At 37.3% G+C, this 21,628-nt stretch overlaps 1 protein-coding gene across 8 annotated transcripts in view; it reads right to left on the bottom strand.

The window, feature by feature from the left end:
* Window positions 1–3,636: 3,636 nt before the first annotated feature.
* Window positions 3,637–21,628, bottom strand: part of rhobtb2b (Rho related BTB domain containing 2b) — a 29,958-nt gene continuing 11,966 nt past the window's right edge. For 2 of the 8 annotated variants that reach the window (XM_017358113.4, XM_073915249.1), the window contains 6 exons: window positions 18,586–19,067; window positions 15,483–15,601; window positions 14,009–14,159; window positions 10,920–11,008; window positions 10,101–10,206; window positions 7,033–8,967 (listed from right to left, as the gene is read on the bottom strand). In XM_017358113.4, coding sequence (XP_017213602.3) covers window positions 8,747–8,967; window positions 10,101–10,206; window positions 10,920–11,008; window positions 14,009–14,159; window positions 15,483–15,601; window positions 18,586–19,067 — 1,168 coding nt within the window. In that variant the 3' untranslated portion in view covers window positions 7,033–8,746. Of the gene's footprint in view, window positions 3,824–7,032; window positions 8,968–10,100; window positions 10,207–10,919; window positions 11,009–14,008; window positions 14,160–15,482; window positions 15,602–18,585; window positions 19,068–21,628 lie in introns of those variants that run through there. The other 6 variants (XR_012386593.1, XR_012386594.1, XR_012386592.1 and 3 more) reach the window with 6 other exon arrangements.

Here is a 21,628-nt window from a genome sequence, read left to right as displayed (position 1 = left end):
CCAAAAGTAATTACTAATTACATGATTTAAATTGTATTTAAATTACTATTCTGGTTTATCTGAAATGTAATGTAACTTAAATGTAAATGTAACGTATTATTTCTCATGTCTTTGATTATTAGTAAAGTTGAATGTTTAAGGGCTGAGTCATCTTCTCATCAGTGACATGCATCTAAACAGTCTCTGGGTCAATGCGTGTGAAGAATTTGGACATCTTGTACACTTTTAATGCTTCCAAACAGTTTGCTTCAATAATAAAGTGCACGTTTTGAGGTAATGGTGGGTATCGTTTGGTGTTATTTCAATACCGGTGCTTAATCAATACTTTTAAAATGGTACCGGTGCCAAAACGGTGCATGAACCGACACTTTTTAGCCACAAAATTATTTGACAAAAAATATTATATTTTAATAATTAGAATTGAACAATATAAATATATATTTATAAGTTTAAAGTAAACATCAACTCATATATTATATATTTGAATTGCATTAATATATTTCTTTTGATCAACCCTATTTTGAGGTAGTTCATTATGATGCGATTGACCTTCTACGTGTGATTTGATTGGACAGGAGTCACAGGACTGATTTTAATAATTCCCATAGACAAAAAAATAATAAAGTAGTGACTGCAGGATGAAGGAAAGTAGTGGAGTAAAAGTACAGATGCAGCACTAAAAATGTACTTAAGGAAAAGTAAAAAGTAAAGTAAAAACTACTCAAATACAGTAATTTGAGTATGTGTAATCATTTACTTTACACCACTGCTAGTGACAGACAAATCTGTGCATTGATCATCCTTAACACCCGCCGGTGACCTACTCAGACCTGCAGTTTCTCCATGTTGGGCGTTCAGCTTTCTCCAGCATCCGACGCCTAATCTGAAGCCTAATCTGAAGCTCTGCACAAGACGTTTGGCTATAGGAGACAGTGTTTCCTCTAGGATTATTTCCAGCTGTGGCGGCAGGCCTTTTTTTTTACACAGATCTACTAACCTGTGGCGTTATTTCAACGACAAATGTCATGAGCGCAGCATTAGAAGTCGAGATCGTGTTTATGTAATAGCCTGCAGCATGCGGATCTCTTTGCTTGCGCGCTGATTTCCTCTGCTCGTGCACAAAACTTCTTGCACGCTGCCTCAAATATAAGCCGCTTCAAGAGCGCGCAGATCTTCTTGTGCCCTCTCAAAGAAACTCTGCTGAAGTTTGATTTAGCGCGTTTATCTAACGAGTATGTCTCCAGCATTTATTAGATTTGCTAGGAGTATGTTTCTAATACACCTACAGAGAGTCTTAATGCGTCCTGAAGTAAAGTGAAACGGCTGTACGTCGTGTTTGCTGGCTAGTTACAGAAAAGCTTGCGCTGTTATCATTCACTTACCTTTTAATACGTTTTGGTGCATTTATAACCCGCTGTTAAAAAAAATCTAATGTTTTGAATGAGAAGCTGTAATGTAGCCATGGCGGGATGAAGAATGAATGTAGCCGAAACCAAGGGAGAAATGGTGGTGTTGGACTGAGCCTGGTTTCTTTCAAGGTTTTTTCCTTCACTTTGGTCAATTGGTGAAGTTTGTTCCTCCACTGTCGCCACTGACTTGCTTGGTTTGGGATCTGTAGAGCTGCGCATTGATGGATTTACTCTTCAGTGTTTGAACTCTCAGCAGTGATTATTAAACCACACTGAACTTCAACTCTGAAAACTGAACTGACACTGTTTCAATCTACTATAATCTTCTGTTAGGCTGTTTTGACACAATCTACATTGTAAAAGCTGTAAAAGACATTGTAAAAAGTCTTTCTGTGGCTGTTTATGTCTACCTGAATCGTGTTTGTAATAAATCATTTGACAGATGTTTTGTAATTGAAATTCTTTTGCAGGGTTTCAGTAACTTTGACTGTTTTCCAGAAGACACTGATGATCCTCTGGCTGATGAAGAGTCCGGCTGGGACTTCTGATCAATCATCGATCATTTTAGTCCAATTTATACAGAAAATCTTGAACTGCAACATGAAAGATAAAAAAAACAAAAACAAATCATTGCTATTTTATATTTATTGTAATTTTATTATGCATGCATGCATGTACGTATTCTGTTTATTAATTCATAATTTTTTTTCTTTAGCTTTAAAGAAATGGGCATTGTCTGTTGGTGTGTTTCAATGCATTTTGTGATTAATAGGTAAAATGTTAATAAAAAGATGCAAAAAAAAGAGTGGGTGATTTCTCCATATTTTACATTTCTGTCCAGAGAGGTCATGTTTTGATCTTCGATTGGTCTCACGCAGTCACGCGATGCAATTTTGCAGGTAAGAGTTTACCAAGCTTGAACTTTGCAATGCAGTGAACTGTGAAACTTGTCGCACGAGCTTGCGTTTCCAGTCTGATGCATGCATGTGCGTATGAATGGAAATCTATGGGGAGAAAATACATAAAAATGTGAAATATGAAGCAATCAAAAGGGGAAAGTGACAAAATTGAGAAAACAAAGAAATGTGTGGGAAAAGTGAGGGCAAAATGCAAAAATAAAAAATTCTAACTAAATATGTGAACTGTGATGGGGAAAAGGTCAAAGATTTGGTCAATAAAATGTCAGGAACAAAAAGGTTTTAGAAAAAGGAGGGAAAATGGAAGATCTTAAGAAAAAATTATCTGAAAAGTGAGGAAAAAACAGCAAAAATCTCAGAAATGCGAGGGAAATATTAGATATTTGAGTAAATATGTCTGAAAAAAATGTTACAAATGTGAGAAAAACTGTGGGTGAAATTTAAAAAGATGTGAATTAAAAAATGGCCAGAAATGTAAGGGAAAATAAAAATTTGAAAAGTTTTTTTTTTTTTTAAATCTGAAAGTGACAAAATTGAGAAACTGTGTGGGAAAAGTGAGGGCAAAATGCAAAAATAAAAAATTCTTACTAAATATGTGAACTGTTAAGGGAAAAATGTCAACGTTTTGGTCAATAAAATGTCAGAAAAATCAAAAATGTAAAAAAAAATGTTTTAGAAATGTGAGGGAAATGGAAGATTTTTGGAAAAAAAAAATTATCTGAAAACGGCAAAAATCTCAGAAATGCAAGGGAAGTATATTGGACATTTGAGTAAATATGTCAGAAAAAAATGTTACAGATGTGAGAAGAAAAAAAGTCAGAACTGAGAGTGAAATTTGAAAAGATGTGAACAAAAAATGGCCAGAAATGAGGGAAAATGTAAATTTGAAACAAGTTTCCAGAAATTTAAGGAAAAATGGCAGATTTTTTGAGAAATAAAAGGAAAAAATTAGGCAAAAATCTCAGAAATGTGAGAGAAATACATCTTACAGTTGAGGACATGTATTAGACTTTTTTTTTTTTTTTTTTTACAAATGTGAGGGGAGAACGTGATAACTGAAAAAAAAAAGTTAATAAAAAAAATCAGAAAAATGAGGGAAAATGTTAAAAATGCGATTTAAAAATGTCAGAAAAATAAGAATTTTGAGACCAAAAAAAGTCAAACGTGGGGGGGGGTTTGTCAGAATTACATGATACTGTTCTAACTGCAAAAACTGTATGTCAGACCTGTGAGGAAAAAGTAAACGTGAGCTAAAAACCCTTCTTTTAAAAATCCCTTAATTGTGAATTTATTGAAATTGCAGCACTTACTTGATATAGGCGATCATATTTATTACGATTCTGAGTTACAAACTTGGAACTGCAAGAAAGGCTGACATGCGAGAGAAAAACTCAGTTACTAATAACTTTTCATTTCATTGTGCAAACAAGCATGAAGAATCCCTTCATTAGCGTCTCGATTCATAACTGAAACATGAGGAGACTCCGCCAGCAGAATCTAGAGGAAATCACATTGAGACAGTACAGTACAGTATATACAGATATATATAATCTCAACTCTACAGTCACTCAGACCTGCTGTCATCACATCACCCACATCAAAAATACTATAGTAATTCGTAGTAAATCCTCTAGTGTTTTAGATCATACTGTAGTGAAGCACTTAAATTAATCTGGTGTGGTGATCAGAATCAACGCAACAGATTAATTAGTTTATATTGCTGCAGCTTTTGGAATACCATAGCAACTATACAACATAATCTGTTGTAGTGATTGTATAGTTGCCATGGTAACTAAAAAACAACAATATAAACAAATAAATCTGTTTTCGTAATTCTCTAGTTTCTAAAGAAACCATACAATTACTAATATAAACAAAACAATCAGTTGTGGTGATTCTACAGTTACTTTGGTAACCTAAAAACCACAGTAAGTTAATCAAAGTAATCAGTTGTGGTGATTCTACAGTTGCTATGGTAACACACCAACTACAGTAAACAAATTAATCTGCTGTGGTGATTCTGTAGTTGCCATGGTAACACAACAACGGCAGCAATATAAACAAAGTAATCAGTTGTGGTGATTCTACAGTTGCTATGGTAACACACCAACAACAGTAAACAAATTAATCTGCTGTGGTTATTCTGTAGTTGCTATGGTAACACAACAACTGCAGCAATATAAACAAAGTAATCAGTTGTGGTGATTCTAGAGTTGCTATGGTAACACACCAACAACAGTAAACAAATTAATCTGCTGTGGTGATTCTGTAGTTGCCATGGTAACACAACAACGGCAGCAATATAAACAAAGTAATCAGTTGTGGTGATTCTACAGTTGCTATGGTAACACACCAACTACAGTAAACAAATTAATCTGCTGTGGTGATTCTGTAGTTGCCATGGTAACACAACAACGGCAGCAATATAAACAAAGTAATCAGTTGTGGTGATTCTACAGTTGCTATGGTAACACACCAACAACAGTAAACAAATTAATCTGCTGTGGTTATTCTGTAGTTGCTATGGTAACACAACAACTGCAGCAATATAAACAAAGTAATCAGTTGTGGTGATTCTAGAGTTGCTATGGTAACCTAACAACCTAGCTACAGTATTATAAACGAATGACCCAATCCTATAGTTTTTTACAACTGTAGGGTATATTATACTACAATACACCAGTTAACTGTTGTAAAAACTAAAGTATACTACAGTATTATTACAGTTGATCAGTTCCCTATAGTTAATATTACAGTATGCTGGAGCAGTCTTTATTGAAGAGTTGTAAATAATATAGTACTTGCAGTATAATGCACTTCACTACAGTATAATTGAAAAACACTGTAGTATTTTCTCATGTGGCATACTGTATATTTATGTGATCTGATTCACAGCAGTCATTACAGGTACAGTAATAAAAATAAAGCGTTATTGGCTAAAAATGCACAGCGATCTGTTCAGACAGGTTCAGTTTAATTCTTGAACAGCTTTTGTTGTTCTTCAGTGGCAGGTCAGGAAAACACTTCTAACTAAACCACACTACTTAGGGGTCATTTACATAGGAGACTTCTTCGCATCAAAAAATGTGAGACGTGGCACTTAGGAATGTTTTATAAAACTAACAAAAAGCACCTCCTCCGCCATGGTCCTGTAAAATAAACAGTTGTCATGCCAACTTGCGAGTGTAAATAGAAGCTTTCAACATTTCTGATTGGTCCACCGCTTTGGAAATGACATCGATGAGTGGTGCTGTGTAAAAGGTTCAACTCTTCATTTGACACAGCATCCTAATAGCACAACACACATTCAAGATGTGAATGTAATGCTGCATTCACAGCAGATGGGGCTAAAGCGGCAAGCGCGAGTCATTTAGTCAATGCAAAGATGCAAATAGACATCCTCCGGCACAATATGCACGTTGTTATAGCACGATTTGAACGATTAACATGTTTTTTGGGGGGTTTTTTTTATATTTTTTGGGGGGTTTTCACCTTAATTAGACAGGACAGTTGAGAGAATTGACAGGAAAGCATGGGACGCAGAAAGATCGGCATAGGACTGCAAGGCGGAATCGAACTCGGGTCGCCGTGAACACCAGAGTGCATGTGTCGACGCACTAACCACTACATCACTGGCGCCAACAGCGATTAACATGTTTAATATGCGTATCTCGTGTTTTACACAAATCGAAGTTGAAAAATTTGAATTGTAATGGACATTCACACCACGTTAACCAATCATGAGCTTTTCATGGTAGGGCCGTGATTATGACGTAGCTAAATTCCTCCTGCTAACACCGGACAACAGTTCATCAAACTGGGCTTGGCTCAGTCTGAAGCACCACTGAAAGCTCTATCATCCAGCTATAGTTTCTGGAGGAGTTGATGAACTCATAGAGTTGGGTGCACCTCTGAAAGGATCTAGAGGACTATACAAGGCTCCAAACGAATCTACGCTGTTTTTCAGCCTTCCTAAAGCACATTAAGCACAGCTACTATCTTAATAAAATCCATGTTAGCCATTTAGCCACGAAGCTAGAGTCAGAGGGCAGACAGAATTCGCAGAAGTGAAATTGACGAGCAAATGAAGAGAGTAAACTCAAAACTCAAAATGTTCAAGCATATATTTATGCGCAAATATCACAATTTATTTGTGCGTTCTGCGTCTGGTGTGAACACAACAGTCATGCAAGTCTATCTAGAGCGTTAGAAAGATGGAAAAGTAGCACTTTTGAATGGAAAAATGTGTTTTGTGTAAATGACCCTTAAGCTAATTACTTATAATTAACTTGAAATAGTTCAAATCTTAGGAATCTCTTTTGGCCTTGATGTCAAATGTGTGACGAAAACATATTTTTTGGTGAATAAAATAAAGCTTCAAATTTAAAGCTTAAAATGTTTATTTTAAAACATTTAAATTATTAAATAGGCAAACTAAATTGATGCTAAAGGTAAAAAAAAAATGTATATATGTGATAAAATTTGTTTTATAATAATTAATATAATTAATAAAACAAAAACTATATTATATATAAAAAAATAGCCAATCACAGTCTTATCTGATGAGCATGTGAACCAATGGCCAATCAGAAGTGTTTAAGCCCTACTATAGTAATTTATAGTAAATACTAGCGTTTTTCAACCAATATATATATATATATATATATATATATATATATATATATATATATATATATATATATATATATATATATATTGTGATTCTACAGTTGCTATGGTAACATTAATTATAGTGATATAAACAAATAATCTGTTATGGTGATTTTAAAGTTGCTATGGTAACGATAATTATAGTAATACAAACAAATAATCTGTTGTGGTGATTCTAAAGTTGCTATGGTAACAATAATTATAGTGATATAAACAAATAATTACGGTGATTCTACAGTTGCTATGGTAACAATTATAAGTGATATAAACATATAATCTGTTACTGTGATTCAACAGTTGCTATGGTAACAATAATTATAGTGATATAAATAAATAATCTGTTACGGTGATTCTACAGTTGCTATGGTAACACAACAACTATAGTTATATAAACGAATGACCCAATACTGTAGTTTTCCGCAACTATAGTGAATATTGTACTGCAATACACCACAGTTTACTGTAGTAAAAACTCAAGTACACTACTTTAGTACAGGTTTACTATAGGTAATATGCTGGAGCATTCATTAACAAAGAGTTGTAAATAATATATATATATATGTGTGTGTGTACACAGTATATGGTACATGGTAAAAACAGTATTTACTATAAATGACTTTAGTTTTGGCAGGAAAGGGGCATTTATAATAGTTTAGTACCAACTTCTTTTGACAACTCTAGAAGATGATGAAGATGATGAAGGTCCGTGTGTTAGATGATAGCAGAGGAGCCTGATGATGATGATGATGATGGCTAGGATGAAGAAGATGATAATGAAGGTCAATGTGTCAGATGATGCCGGAGGATCCTGATGATGGTGGTGGTGATGATGATGAAGGTCAGTCAAAATCAGTATGTCAGATGATGGCAGAGGATTTTGATAATGATGGTGATGATGACGAAGGTCAGGTAGTGTGTCAGATGAAGGTGGAGGATTTTGATGATGATGATGGTGATGATGATGAAGGTCAGTCAGTGTGTCAGATGATGGCGGAGGAGCCTGAGGATGATGATGGTGATGATGATGAAGGTCAGTCAGTGTGTCAGATGATGGCGGAGGAGCATTATGATGATGATGATGATGATGATGAAAGTAAGTGTGTCAGATGATAGCAGAAGAGCCTGATGATGATAATGAAGGTCAGTGTGTCAGATGATACCGGAGAATCTTGATGATGATGATGATGAAGGTCAGTCAGTGTGTCAGATAATAGCAGAAGAGCCTGATGATGATGATGATGATGATGAAGGTCAGTCAGTGTGTCAGATGATAGCAGAAGAGCCTGATGATGATGATGATGAAGGTCAGTCAGTGTGTCAGATGATAGCAGAAGAGCCTGATGATGATGATGATGAAGGTCAGTCAGTGTGTCAGATGATAGCAGAAGAGCCTGATGATGATGATGATGATGAAGGTCAGTCAGTGTGTCAGATGATAGCAGAAGAGCCTGATGATGATGATGATGAAGGTCAGTCAGTTTGTCAGATGATAGCAGAGGAGCCTGATGATGATGATGATGAAGGTCAGTCAGTGTGTCAGATGATAGCAGAAGAGCCTGATGATGATGAAGGTCAGTCAGTTTGTCAGATGATAGCAGAGGAGCCTGATGATGATGATGATGATGAAGGTCAGTCAGTGTGTCAGATGATAGCAGAAGAGCCTGATGATGATGATGATGAAGGTCAGTCAGTTTGTCAGATGATAGCAGAGGAGCCTGATGATGATGATGATGAAGGTCAGTCAGTGTGTCAGATGATAGCAGATGAGCCTGATGATGATGGTGATGATGAAGGTGATGATGGCGGCGCAGGGCTCTGTATGCTCCTCAGGGTCCACCTCCTCCTGCTCTGCCTCTTCAGGTTGAGACTGTCCTCCTGCTGGCGCTCCTTCAGGGCTCGCTGATAGTGATCGTCCTCCTTCAGGAACCAGACCGGCGGCCAGCGCTGCTTCTCAAAGTACTCCTGGTTCTCTAAACAAACACCATTGAAGGAGTTTAAAACACAACACACACAACTGCCATAGCATCAAATTAAACAATAGCAAAAACAAAATATAGCTGCAAGCAGCAATTAAGGGGCCAAGCACTTTTGGCCAAAAGGTGGCGCTGCTCCAGAAGTTTTTGAGAACTTTCAGGGCATGGGGTTGAATCATACCATGTTTTGTAATGATATGTGAATATGTTGGTAAAATATAGCATTTTTGGGCAAAAATTTAAATGGGCGACGCCCAAAATGTCTGACTTGTGAAAATCAGACATCATTTGACTCGACATGCTCTGCTGGATGTAATGAGACCAGTTTTATGAGTTTCGGACGAAAGGTTGAGACGTTATAAACCAAAAAAGCAAGTTTTTTATATCTCTGACCACTAGGTGGCAGTGCGCCAAAACTCCGCATATAACCTCAGACCCTAGTTGTCATAGCACACACCAAGTTTGGGGTGATTCGGTGAATGTGTTATGGAGATATCGCCTCAAGTCCATTTTCGCAAGTTCTTCGTTAAAATTGATCACAAGTTAAACGAAAACGGTTGGTCTAATCAACTTGAATTCCATAACTTTTGGTTGGCATGGTCTGTAGATCCTGTGATTCAATTTTGGTGAAAATCAGAGTAACGGCCTAGGACGAGTTTGATCAATTAGGTTTTTCCAAAAATTTCAAATAGCAGGCAAAAAATGTATGACGGAAAATGCCGTCATAGGGTGAGTTTGAATCGGACTGAGCCAAGGAATCAGAGAAAAAAAAGAATTTTGATTGTAGCGCATTCGGTTCAAAAGTTATGATAAACGTACGTGAAAGTTTGGACAAGTGGTGGCGCTAGAGAGTTTGATTTTGAGACTTCATATTTGGTCTGATTAATGTTAAGATTGTCCTCTATCATTGTGCCAAATTATACAACTTTCCCGCATACGCCTATATTAAAATCCGGCGGAAGAAACGGAAGAAGAAGAATAATAGGAACGCTAACGAAAGCAATAGGTGCCTACGCACATACGTAGCTTGGCCCCTAATTATAAGTGGGGCATAAACAGCCACCAACATAATGAAAGGGTATTCAATCTGAACAACACAACTGTAAATGAAGCTCTTCTTCCTGCAGTACCTGCTGATTTGGCCCTCATGTCTCTGGGAAACTTGCGGCACACGTTGTTGTAGTTGGTGCAGATGTGATGAAGGCACCAGCTGGTGAGCTGCTCGGCACAGTGGAACTAAAACACACAAAAACAAAAGTTATCAGGTGGTTCCTCATCTAGACACCACACTGATATGACATTTAATTCACCGTTTACACAAGATAACATTTCAGCACCAACAATACTCACAATGCAGGCTCTTCATTCATTCATTCATTCATTTTCCTCCAGCTTAGTTCCTTTAATCATCAGGGGTCGCCACAACAGAATGAACTAACAACTTATCTAGCATATGTTTTACACAGCGGATGCCCTTTCAGCTGCAACCCAGTACTGGGAAACACCCAACACTTTCACATTCACACACATACACTACGGGCAATTTAGTTGATCAATTCCCCTATAGCGCATGTGTTTGGACTGTGGGGGAAACCGGAGCACCCGGAGGAAACCAACACAGGGAGAACATGCAAACTCCACACAGAAACCAGCCGGTACTCGAACCAGCGACCATCTTGCAGTGCTAACCCCTGAGCCACTGTCACCCAATGCAGCGTCTTTAATTTGTGAAGTGCATGCAAAGTTAAATCATCATGGATTCTTAAAAAATTCTCTCGCGTACAGACTTCACACACATTTCATTAATGTGTGCAGATCTGTGTGGACAAGAGCCACCTCCTGGTCAGCCGTGAAAACATCTTGCAGATCGTACATGAGATTAATTCTGTTGAAATCTAAAATCTAAATTCACTGACTATTGCTGCTCAAGTTTGCAGTTGTATTTTTACCTGAGCCATCTCTAGATACAGCAGCACGTCTCCATCAATGTCTGTGCCCGCCGCAGCGCTCTCCTTCAGCACAGTCACAGTGTGGAGCTCTGCAGAAACACACACTATTAACACAACCCTGGAAGACAACTCATGCCTAGTTCAGACTGTGTGATTTTAGCCCTGATTTTGACTCGAGGTTTTGAGAAATCGCCGACAAATGCCTGAAATTACAGGCAAATCTGTGCTCATGCACGTGAGTGACAATCACACAGTATGAACGATCAAAGACGCAATCTGAGAGCCTGCGAGATATTTGGCGTGCTGAATATCTGGAGCTGTCGGCGATTCAAATCATGCTGTGTGAAATGAGTTTTGACTGAAAATAACATCAGCGATCACCTACAGCCAATGAGAGAGCAACTTTCACTTGTGTGTGTGTGTCTGTGTGTGTGTGTACCTGCTGGCCAGCTGGAGGTTGAGGGAGAAGTTAAAAGCGCTCATTTTCAGTTTATTTGGATCCAAGAAATGGAGGAATAACTAGTAGAGGTTTGTTTACCCGTGTCTGTTTGACGTTCAATACAGAAAGTTAAAAAAGAAAGTTGAGGAGAAATGGCTAATTCCCTTTAAACCCAGGTGAGCAAATATGTACATTTTCTACCCCATTAAAGGCTTCTTCCTCATTATGTAGTTAAAAACAAAAGATATACGACGTGTTTTTGGCTGTGAGACGCAGTTTGGACGAAGTTTTCGGCGATTCTTTCTATTGTAAAGTCATGCAGTGTGAAACCCCCTAGTCGTCGATCCATCTTGCAGTGTAAACAAAGCAGCGACAAAACGCTAGCCCAGATAGTCATGCAGTGTGAAAACATCTGTGACATGACGACTTTGAAAATCCTGCAGTCTGAACTCGGCATAAAGCAGAAATACCATCACCAAATCAGCATATTGAAAAGGATTAATAAAAAAAAATTCACAATTTTTCCTCTAATATTTTTTCTTCTGGAGAAAGTCTTATTTTGTTTTATTTTGGCTAGAATAGAAGCAGTTTTTTTGTAATTTTGTTTAACCCATTTTAAGGTCATTATTATTCACCCCTTTGTTCTGCAGACAATCCAAGACTAATAATGCTCAAACCACTGTTATACAATGACTTGCCTAATTACCCTAACTTTACCCTAATTACCCTAGTTAAGCCTTTAAATGTCACTTTAGGCTGAATACTAGTGTCTTGAAGAATATCTAGTCAATTATTATTTACTGTCATCATGGCAAAGATAAAAGAGTTATTAAAACTATTATGTGTAGAAATGTGTTGAACGAATCTTTCCGTTAAACAGAAACTGGGCAAAAAATATAGAAGAGGGCGAATAATTCAGCCTTCAACTGTATATATATATTATACTGACACATCAGGGGTGTCAAACTCATTTTAGCTCAGAGGCCACATGGAGGAAAATCTATTCCCAAGCGGGCCGGACCAGTAAAATCATGGTGTATACAACATAAAAACAACTTCAGATTGTTTTCTTTGTTTTAATATGATCAACATAAAGCATAAAGCTGGAGCGTGAGGACAACACCATCTCACAGAAATTCCAAACTTTTTAATATAGTTGCTAATACATATGGATTCATCCAATCTCATTCGTACAATTTAGTATGATTTGTTTCTCTATCAAATGATAGTTGAGTTAGGGGCGCCACAAGGGGGGTAAGTTAGGACGATTCTAAGGGCCCATTAATTTAGGGGGGCCCCAGAGATCTTATCAAGGGCCCGCATCAAACCCCGCCCCCGCCCCTCACTTATAATCGCGACCCCCCCCCCCCCTTTCCGGCTCTTTACTTTTATGAGCGACCCCCCAGCCCTCTACACTTTACATCTCCCACCCCCCAACCACCCCCTAAACTTTTATCCACGCTCGACCACCTCCCCCACCCCGCTGTTCACTTATATCTGCGATCCAAAAGCTTCTTTATCGCAGGGGTTCTCAACCTTTTTCACGTTGGGCCCACTTCTTTTTCTGATCAATGTTTGTAGGCCCACCTGAAAAACTAACTTTTCTCAAAAATATTTGTATGAAATGCTCATTTAAACCTTTATTTATTATAAATATATGTATTATATATGCACAAATGTATTATACATATCTATTTGTCTTTATTTGTTGTGCCTTCTATTATTTTCTATTATCGGCATTTTATAAAAATTAAAAAAATCTATGATTTTATGTAAATTTAATTATATATAAAATTAAAACTGTACATATAAATATATATATATTTATTTATTTTTTAAACATACACAGATTCAAAGAGAACCACAGGTCAACAGGCAGACTGCAAAAGAGCAGCTTCTGCTTTAAGCTAAACTGACTGAATATCTACTATTAAATATAAAAATATACAGACGTTAAATACAGTAAACACCCTAAATCTGTTGATCTGATAGCGGTTGAGTTTGCAGCTGGATATTATTGGGGGATCGCTGACAGAAACAGTGAACATCACCGCCAAATGGCGTCTGAAGCTCATATGCAAGTTAACTTACTGTATATGACAGAAACACCACTGGGCTTCGCTAGATCCTATATGGGCACGCATCTGTTATACATCACAGGACATTAATTTGGACAAATATGCAGATATATTAAATAGTTCACACAATAATACACAAAGAGAGACTTTCACTTCACGCATAGTTTGTGAATGAACCAACTTACATGTTGCCAACTAGTAATCAGTCACAGAACTTGAGAAAGTGCATTACTTTGTTCATTTTAATACAGCATATTAATAATGAAATCCAAACATTATATTATTATATTGAGATTTAATAATCTCGTGGCCTACCTGTAGGATCGCTTAGGCCCATTAGTGGGCCACGGCTCACCGATTGAGAACCCCTGCTTTATCAGATGAAATTAACCGTTTGAAGCTGCGCCATCCAGTGGACACAATTGGAACAGCAGCTTCGTTTATTGAAAAATTGCAGCTCGTTTTTGTACTTTACAGAATCATCTTGCGAGCTGGATTAAACCTGTTTGCGGGCCTAATTCGGCACCCCTGCTCTACAGTGTTTAGTCAGTCATCATTGAGAAGATAATGACCTGTAAGCGCGACTAGATGCGGCAGACAGAGGCGATTAGCCAGAATGATGAGCTCCATGGTATCCAGGTCAGGTCTGGAGCAGAAGCGTCCCGTGTAGAGATACTCCAGCACCGCCTGCATGCTGCTGCGGCTGGTGTTCGGGAACAACACCTGTGTGTGGAGCCAAAGTAACACACCACAAAAGATCAATACAAAGATGATCAGTGTACGACATGAAGACAAAAGCACTAGGGAATACACAGTGATAGTGTTTGGCAGTATATGTAACATCTGTGTTGCGATGAGGGTGGTGGAATGGATAGCGCTGTAACAGCTAGAAGTTCGCTGGTTCAAGTCTCAGCTGGGTCAGTCGTCATTTCTAGCTGGAGTTTGCATGTTGGCATTGTGTTTCCTCCGGGTGCTATAGGGGGAATTGGGTAAGCTAAATTGTTCGTAGTGTATGTGTGTGAATGAAAGTGTATGGGGGTTTCCCAGTGATGGGTTGCAGCTGGAAAGGCATCCGCTGCGTAAAACATGTGCTGGATAAGTTGGCAGGTCATTCCGCTGTGGCGACCCCAGATTAATAAAGGGACTAAGCCGGAAAGAGAATGAATGAATGAATTCTTTCTACAATAAAGACTGTATGTTGTTGTTGTTTTTTTTTACCTCGATACAGTTCAACTTACTTTTAATACTTTGTTATGATGATATTAACCAGTATTATGGGATACATGCCGAAGCATGCTAATAGGACTTTTAATTTGCCAGTTAATCGCTTCCGGTGAACTGAATACCATTGCAAAATCGGCACGTTTAAGGTCTGATTTCTTTAAATATCAGCGATCTCCACTGGCTGAGTGATATCTGATATAAAGTGGGTCTCAGATTGTACAAGAAGCACTGCATTAAATTACATTTTCCACCTCCATGTTTTTATAATATGAGCATTTATTTTACCCCAGTATAATTAATGGAGCTTCTGCGCCAGCCTGCCGATTCTGACGGGCGCGTGCGAGTAAACGTCTTTGTGTCTCGTTTTACGTTTAAGCTACTAAATTAATGCCAAAGTCTGTTTAACTGAATGTATTTTAATAACATTACAACATCTATGCTGTAAAAGGAACCAAAAAAAATGGAAAAAACACACAATAACAGGTCACCGGAAGTTCATCGTAATGAGAAACCTGTGGGAAACACACTAGCTCGGCATACACCCTATTTAATATTATTTATAGCCAGTTGTTATTGATTTATCTCTGTGCTTTATTTTTATTTTGGTATATTTTTGGATAATTGTGTATATTTTATACAAAATACAGATACACTCCCCTACACAAATCATTCCGATCAATATAACACTATGAATTCTTTCCAGTTACTGAAGTCATATTGTGAAATTATATTCCTATCACGATGCATATAACAGAAAAACTAAATATCACTTCTTTTTTTTTTCCATTATCGTGCAGCCTTAATATGATGATTGTTATTCACCTCTTTAGTGGAGCTCTCCACAAAAGGCCCACCGAACATAGCAGCCATCCAATCGCAGCTGGAGATGAGCAGGGGTTTATGGGCCTCGACGGTGCCGTCATCTAGCTGAAAAACCACATCTGAGAAAGCAAGAAAATAAAACTTTAATCATGCAAACTTATCATTTTTGCAGCTATAATCAATATAGAACTAAAAATCACACATTCAGAGTTGAAGTCACAGTTATTTGAGCTTTTGTGAAATTATAACTCTTTTATATATATATATATATATATATATATATATATATATATATATATTTTTTTTTTTTTTTTTTTTTTAACACATTTCTAAACATAATAGTTTTAATAACTCATTATTTCTAATAAGTACTTTTATTTTGTCTTTGCCATGATGACAGAATAAAATATGTGACTAGTTATTTTGCAAGATATTAGTATTCAGCTTAAAGACTTAATTAGCTGGTTCGCGCCTCGGCTGGGTCAGTCGGTGTTTCTGTGTGGAGTTTGCATGTTCTCCCGTGTTTGCGTAATTGGGTAGGCTAAATTGTCCATAGTGTATGAGTAGGTATGGATGTTTCCCAGTGATGGGTTGCGGCTGGAAGGGCATCCGCTGCTGAAAAAATATGCTGGATAAGTTGGCGGTTCATTCCGCTGTGGGGACCCCGGATTAATAAAGGGACTAAGCCTAAAAGAAAATGAATTACTATATTGTTTTGTATTGTAGCTGGGCGTCACAGTGGTGCAGTAGGTAGCATAATCGCCTCTTAGCAGGAAGGTCGCTGGTTCGAGCCTCAGCTGGGTCAGTTGGTATTTCTGTGTGGAGTTTGCATGTTTTCCCTGTGGGTTTCCTCCGGATGCTCCGGTTTCCCCCCACAGTTCAAACACATGAGCTATAGGAGAATTGAACAAGCTAAAATTGTCCGTAATTTATGTGTGTGAATGAGGGTGTATGGGTGTTTCCCAGTGATGGGTTGCAGCTAGAAGGGCATCCGCTGTGTAAAACATGTGCTGGATAAATTGACGGTTCATTCTGCTGTAGCGACCGCAGATTAATAAGGGACTACTAGGGACTAAGCCGAAAAGGAAATGAATGATTTAATGAATGTATTATAGCTATTAGTATTGACCTTAATATAGTAAAAAAAATAATTATTAAACCAGACAAAAAACATGCATACTTTATCTAAAAGAAAAAATTGGAATTGAAAAAAATTATGGAAACAAAATTCACAAGAGGGTTAATAATTTTGACATAAACTGTATGTGGCTCTACAACAAAATAGTCAAACTATCATAGTTGATTTACAGGTTACAAATTTGAAAACTAATCTCAATAATCAAATTTGCCAAAATTTTATAATTTTAATTTTAATTTTTTTTTATATTATCATTTTATATTTTATATTCAGTTGAATTATTCGTCCTCCTGTGAATTTCTTATATTTTTCAAATATTTACCAAATGATGTTTAACAGATTCAAGAATTTTTCACAGTGTTTCCTATAATATTTCTTCTTCTAGAGAGTCTTTTTTGTTTTACCTCAGCTAGAATAAAAGCAGCCTTTAGTTTTTTTTTTTTAATAGTGAAGATATTTAATGGACATGGTTTTGTTTAAATGCATCAAAAATGATTGTCTATATTCACTGAAACAGGAATCAAAACATTCATTTTCAAAAGGGGGTGTACTCATTTATGCTGAGCACTGTGTGTATATACAGAATTATTCGCCCCCCTGTTTATTTTTTCCCCAGTTTCTGTTTAACGGAGAGCAGATTTCTTCAACACATTTCTAAACATAATAGTTTTAATAACTCATCTCTAATAACTGATTTATTTTATCTTTGCCATGATGATAGTAAATAATATTTGATAGATATTCTTCAAGACACTTCTGTACAGCTTAAAGTGACATTTAAAAAGGCTTAACTAGGTTAATTAGGTAAACTAGGCAGGTTAGGGTAATTAGGCAAGTTATTGTATAATGATGGTTTGTTGTGTAGACTATCGAAAAATATATAGCTTAAAGGGACTAATAATTTTTACCTAAAAAAATTAAAAACTGCTTTTATTTTAGCTAAATAAAACAAATAAGACTTTCTCCAGAAGAAAAAATATTATCAGACATACTGTGAACATTTTCTAGCTCTGTTAAACATCATTTGGGAAATATAAAAAAAATAATACTTTCAAGGGGGGGGGGCTAATATTTCTAACTTCAACTGTGTATGTGTGTGTGTGTGTGTGTTTGTGTGTGTGTGTGTGTATATATATGAGTAATCATAAGTCATAATAATAATAAATAATCAGAAAACATTGTGATTTTTTTGTATTGTTTAGCAGTAAACCATTCCAATAGTTGTTTAGTAAATCAGTAATTATTACTATTATTTTAGCTATACTGTATATAATAGCAAATGCTGCCTAGTTCTTTGTATTACTTTATTTGACTCTTTTAGTACAATAGTTTTAATATAATATTTGTGAATTTTGGTAATAACAACATTAAAAAAAATAATTATAATTATTATAATTCTCTAGTTTAGCTCCAACTTTAATCAAACACATCTGCTTATAGATTTCTAGTGATCTTGAAGACACTGATTGGCATGTTTAGGTATTTTTGATTAGAGTTGAAGCTAAACTATGCAGGACACTGGCTCTCCAGGACCGAGTTTGATCACCCCTGCTCTAGTCTGTAAAAAACAAATCTGTAAATTAGCAGTTTTCTGAATTTTGTGATTCATGATTTTTATTTTTTCCTGTTTATTTGTGCTTTTGAATTGCATGATCTACTGCATGATCTTGATCTTTCTTCCAACAGCTTTTAGCATTAAAAGTGATTTTTATTAACATGTTTAATAGTTTGCAGTGCTATATTGTCAGGGTTGATGTTGTATATTACACTACAAACACCTTGTAATAATAAACGGAAAACAGTTGTGAATAACAAAATATGGAAACTGTTAATTAACGGATATTTTTATAGTGTAGTATTAGTACAGTATAGATATATTATGATATATACTGTATATTAACAATATGTTCACAATAAAAATAATCAATTCCCCCAAATCAAGCATCACAGTAACAAAACTCCAACCTGAGAAGGTTCCTTTAGCCAAGCACTCCTTCACCCGATTGGTGCGTCGCACATGGAAAGCCTTTGTGATCTCCTGGTTCATAAACGCTTCATTATTAAGGATATTAGCGACCATCATGCGCAGGTCGAACACCTCCAGCAGCTCCGCGATGTGAGCAATGTGCATCAAATCCTTTTCATTTTCATCCAGCCGTCCCGTATAGAGATAGCGCAGGACCACAGCAAACGGCCCAAACAGCACTGAGGGATCCAAATGCACCACTGTCATTGGTCGAGAAACAAGCGTAACGGGATCCTGAACGCTTTCTCTCCTCATGCTGATAAAAGCACGACCCAAAGCTGACGAAAGTCTCCCTCCGTGACTCATTTCCAGGGGAGCATCATTAGTCAGGGTCCCGTCGCTAATACAGGCCCTCATTTTCACCGTACTGTCTTCATCTATGCTTTCGGACACGGGATGTTGATGTGAGGTTGAATTTTCACTGTCAGACAAGACAAATATGAACATAATTAGTATTGTCATCAGTTAAAATGCAGTAAATGCTTCAACATTTCTGCTTTCCATCGACTTCTTGTTATAAAATCTGCTGCGTTATTTTTATTTTACATTTGAGTCTAATCTCAACTCTAAAATGGTGACTGTCTTAAGCATTCATTCAATCATTCATTTGCCTTTGGCTTATTTATCAGAGGTCACCACAGCGGAATGAACCACCAACTATTCTAGCAGATCTTTAGTAAATCTTTTCTTTAGTCGTGTAGTTCTAAAAACATCAGGGGCCTCATGTATCAACGCTGCGTACGCACAAAAACTTTGCGTACGCCAGGTTTCACGCTCAGAATCGCTCACGTTTGGATTTACTAATGATGAACTGAACGTGGGAATGTGCACACCTCCACGCCAGCTTAATGGCTGGCGTACGCACATCTTTTGTGCGTGTCTGTTTTATATCCATTGGCGACTCCTAGAGGCAGTTGTGTTAAATTGCACTCTATAAAGTGTCTGAGCCTTGCAATGGCAGCTGTATGAGACGGGTTCAGCAGGTATATAAGGTTTCCATACCATACAGTTGACCGGCCAAACATTAAAGCACAATTTGCAGCGGTCGCCTGTTTTCCCAATGTAATCTGAGCGATCTACTGCACGCACATTGCTATAAAGACACTATCTGAAGATGAATTTGCATGCGTGAATCAGAAACATTTCCATTCAATAAATGTGCAAATAAAATATGATGCACAAACTTATTGATTCCTACTTGTCTTTCTCGTTATAAATAGTTGGCAAAATCTGATATGTAGCGGGGAAAAAAAAAAAAAAAGAGTTCATTAGACGCTGGATTAGAACCGAGTTCATGCTCGAACGTGTCAATCATGTTGACATGCGTCTTACGAACTGCACCACTTAGACTGTTATGGATGCTGCAACATTTTACACCTATAAATCACACTATTTCGTTTTAATTCACTCAGTGCGATGTTCAGACCCAACTGTGTTAACCGCATCAGCTAAACTCTCTATTTTTTTTCTTTTGTTGTTAATTCCGGAGAGAAAAACTTGCAAATAGCACCGCTTTTCTCCGGTCTACCTCCGAAAGGAGCACCTCCAATTCACATTTTGTTCAAAGTTTCTCTTTTTGCTTGATTTAGCCGTTGCTTTTTCGTTGAGTTTTGCCAAAGTATAGTCATTTGCATATTCATACGGGGGAGGAGGCAGGGAGGGGTTTTGTGCTCGTGCATGTTACGCTTAGTTTCACGTTCATTCAGATGTACAAAAGAATTTGCGTGAGATTCGGCGTACGCAGTGTTTCATACATCTGAATTTTTTTCTGCGTACGCACATTTACAGCTTTGTGCGTACGCAATGTTTTAGTATGATTTCCACGCAAGTCTTCGTGCATGAGGCCCCAGAACTTGATACCTTTTTGCACTGAAAACCATGTGCTCTGGTGTGAAACAACATGCTCATTAGCATATTACATATGATCAGCAATAACACCAAAAACTAGTTGAAGGACAACACGGTGGCTCAATGGTTAGCATTGTCGCCTTACAGCAAGAAAGTTGTTGGTTCAAGTCCCAGCTGGGTCAGTTGACATTTCTGTGTGGAGTTTGCATGTTCTCCCACCCTATAGGGGAATTCATTCATTCATTTTCTTTTCGGCTAAGTCCCTTTATTAATCTAGGGTCGCCACAGCGAAATAAACTGCCAACTTATCCAGCATATGTTTTACGCAGCGGATGACCTTCTAGCTGCAACCCATGACTGGGAAACACCCACACTCTCATTCACACACATACACTGAGGACAATTTTAGCCTACCGAATTCGCCTGTACTGCATAAGTTTGGACTTGTGGGGGAAACCGGAGCAGGCGGAGGAAACCCACACAAACCCGGGGAGAACATGCAAACTCCACACACAAACGTCAACTGATCCAGCCGAGGCTCGAACCAGCAACCTTCTTGCTGTGAGGCGGCAGCACTACCTACTGCACCACTCTATAGGGGAATTAAATAAACTAAATTGGCCGTAGTGTACGAGTGTGTGGATGAATGTAGAGTGTATGGGTGTTTCCCAGTACTGGGTTGCAGTTGAAAGGGCATACGCTGGTAAAACATATGCTGGATAAGTTGGCGGTTCATTCTGCTGTGGTGACCTCTGATGAATAAAGGGACTAAGCCGAAGGAAAATAAATAAAGACCTGTTTAATGTCATGTGACTGAAGCTAACCACTAAGTTTTGTTGTTGTTGTTGTTTGTTATTGACACTCATATTTATTGACACTCATAGTCATCATTAATCTATATTTTTAATTATTTATGAGCATATTGGTGTTTCCATTAATCAATTTGTGCTACTTTTAATGTACTTTTGTTTAAAATACCAATAAAAATAGGTCAATGAAGAGGGAAACATAGCTAGTGAGGAGAAATCGCTCTCATTTAGGGCTGGGCCGATAAACAATATCATATCGAATCGCAATAAAATTTATGTCGATAACGATGATACTCGATACTGATCCTAAGAGCCAATCACACAG

Source organism: Danio rerio, chromosome 10, assembly GCF_049306965.1.
Source record: "Danio rerio strain Tuebingen ecotype United States chromosome 10, GRCz12tu, whole genome shotgun sequence".
Taxonomy (NCBI): domain Eukaryota; kingdom Metazoa; phylum Chordata; class Actinopteri; order Cypriniformes; family Danionidae; genus Danio; species Danio rerio.
This window is presented reverse-complemented; position numbering and strand designations above follow the sequence as displayed.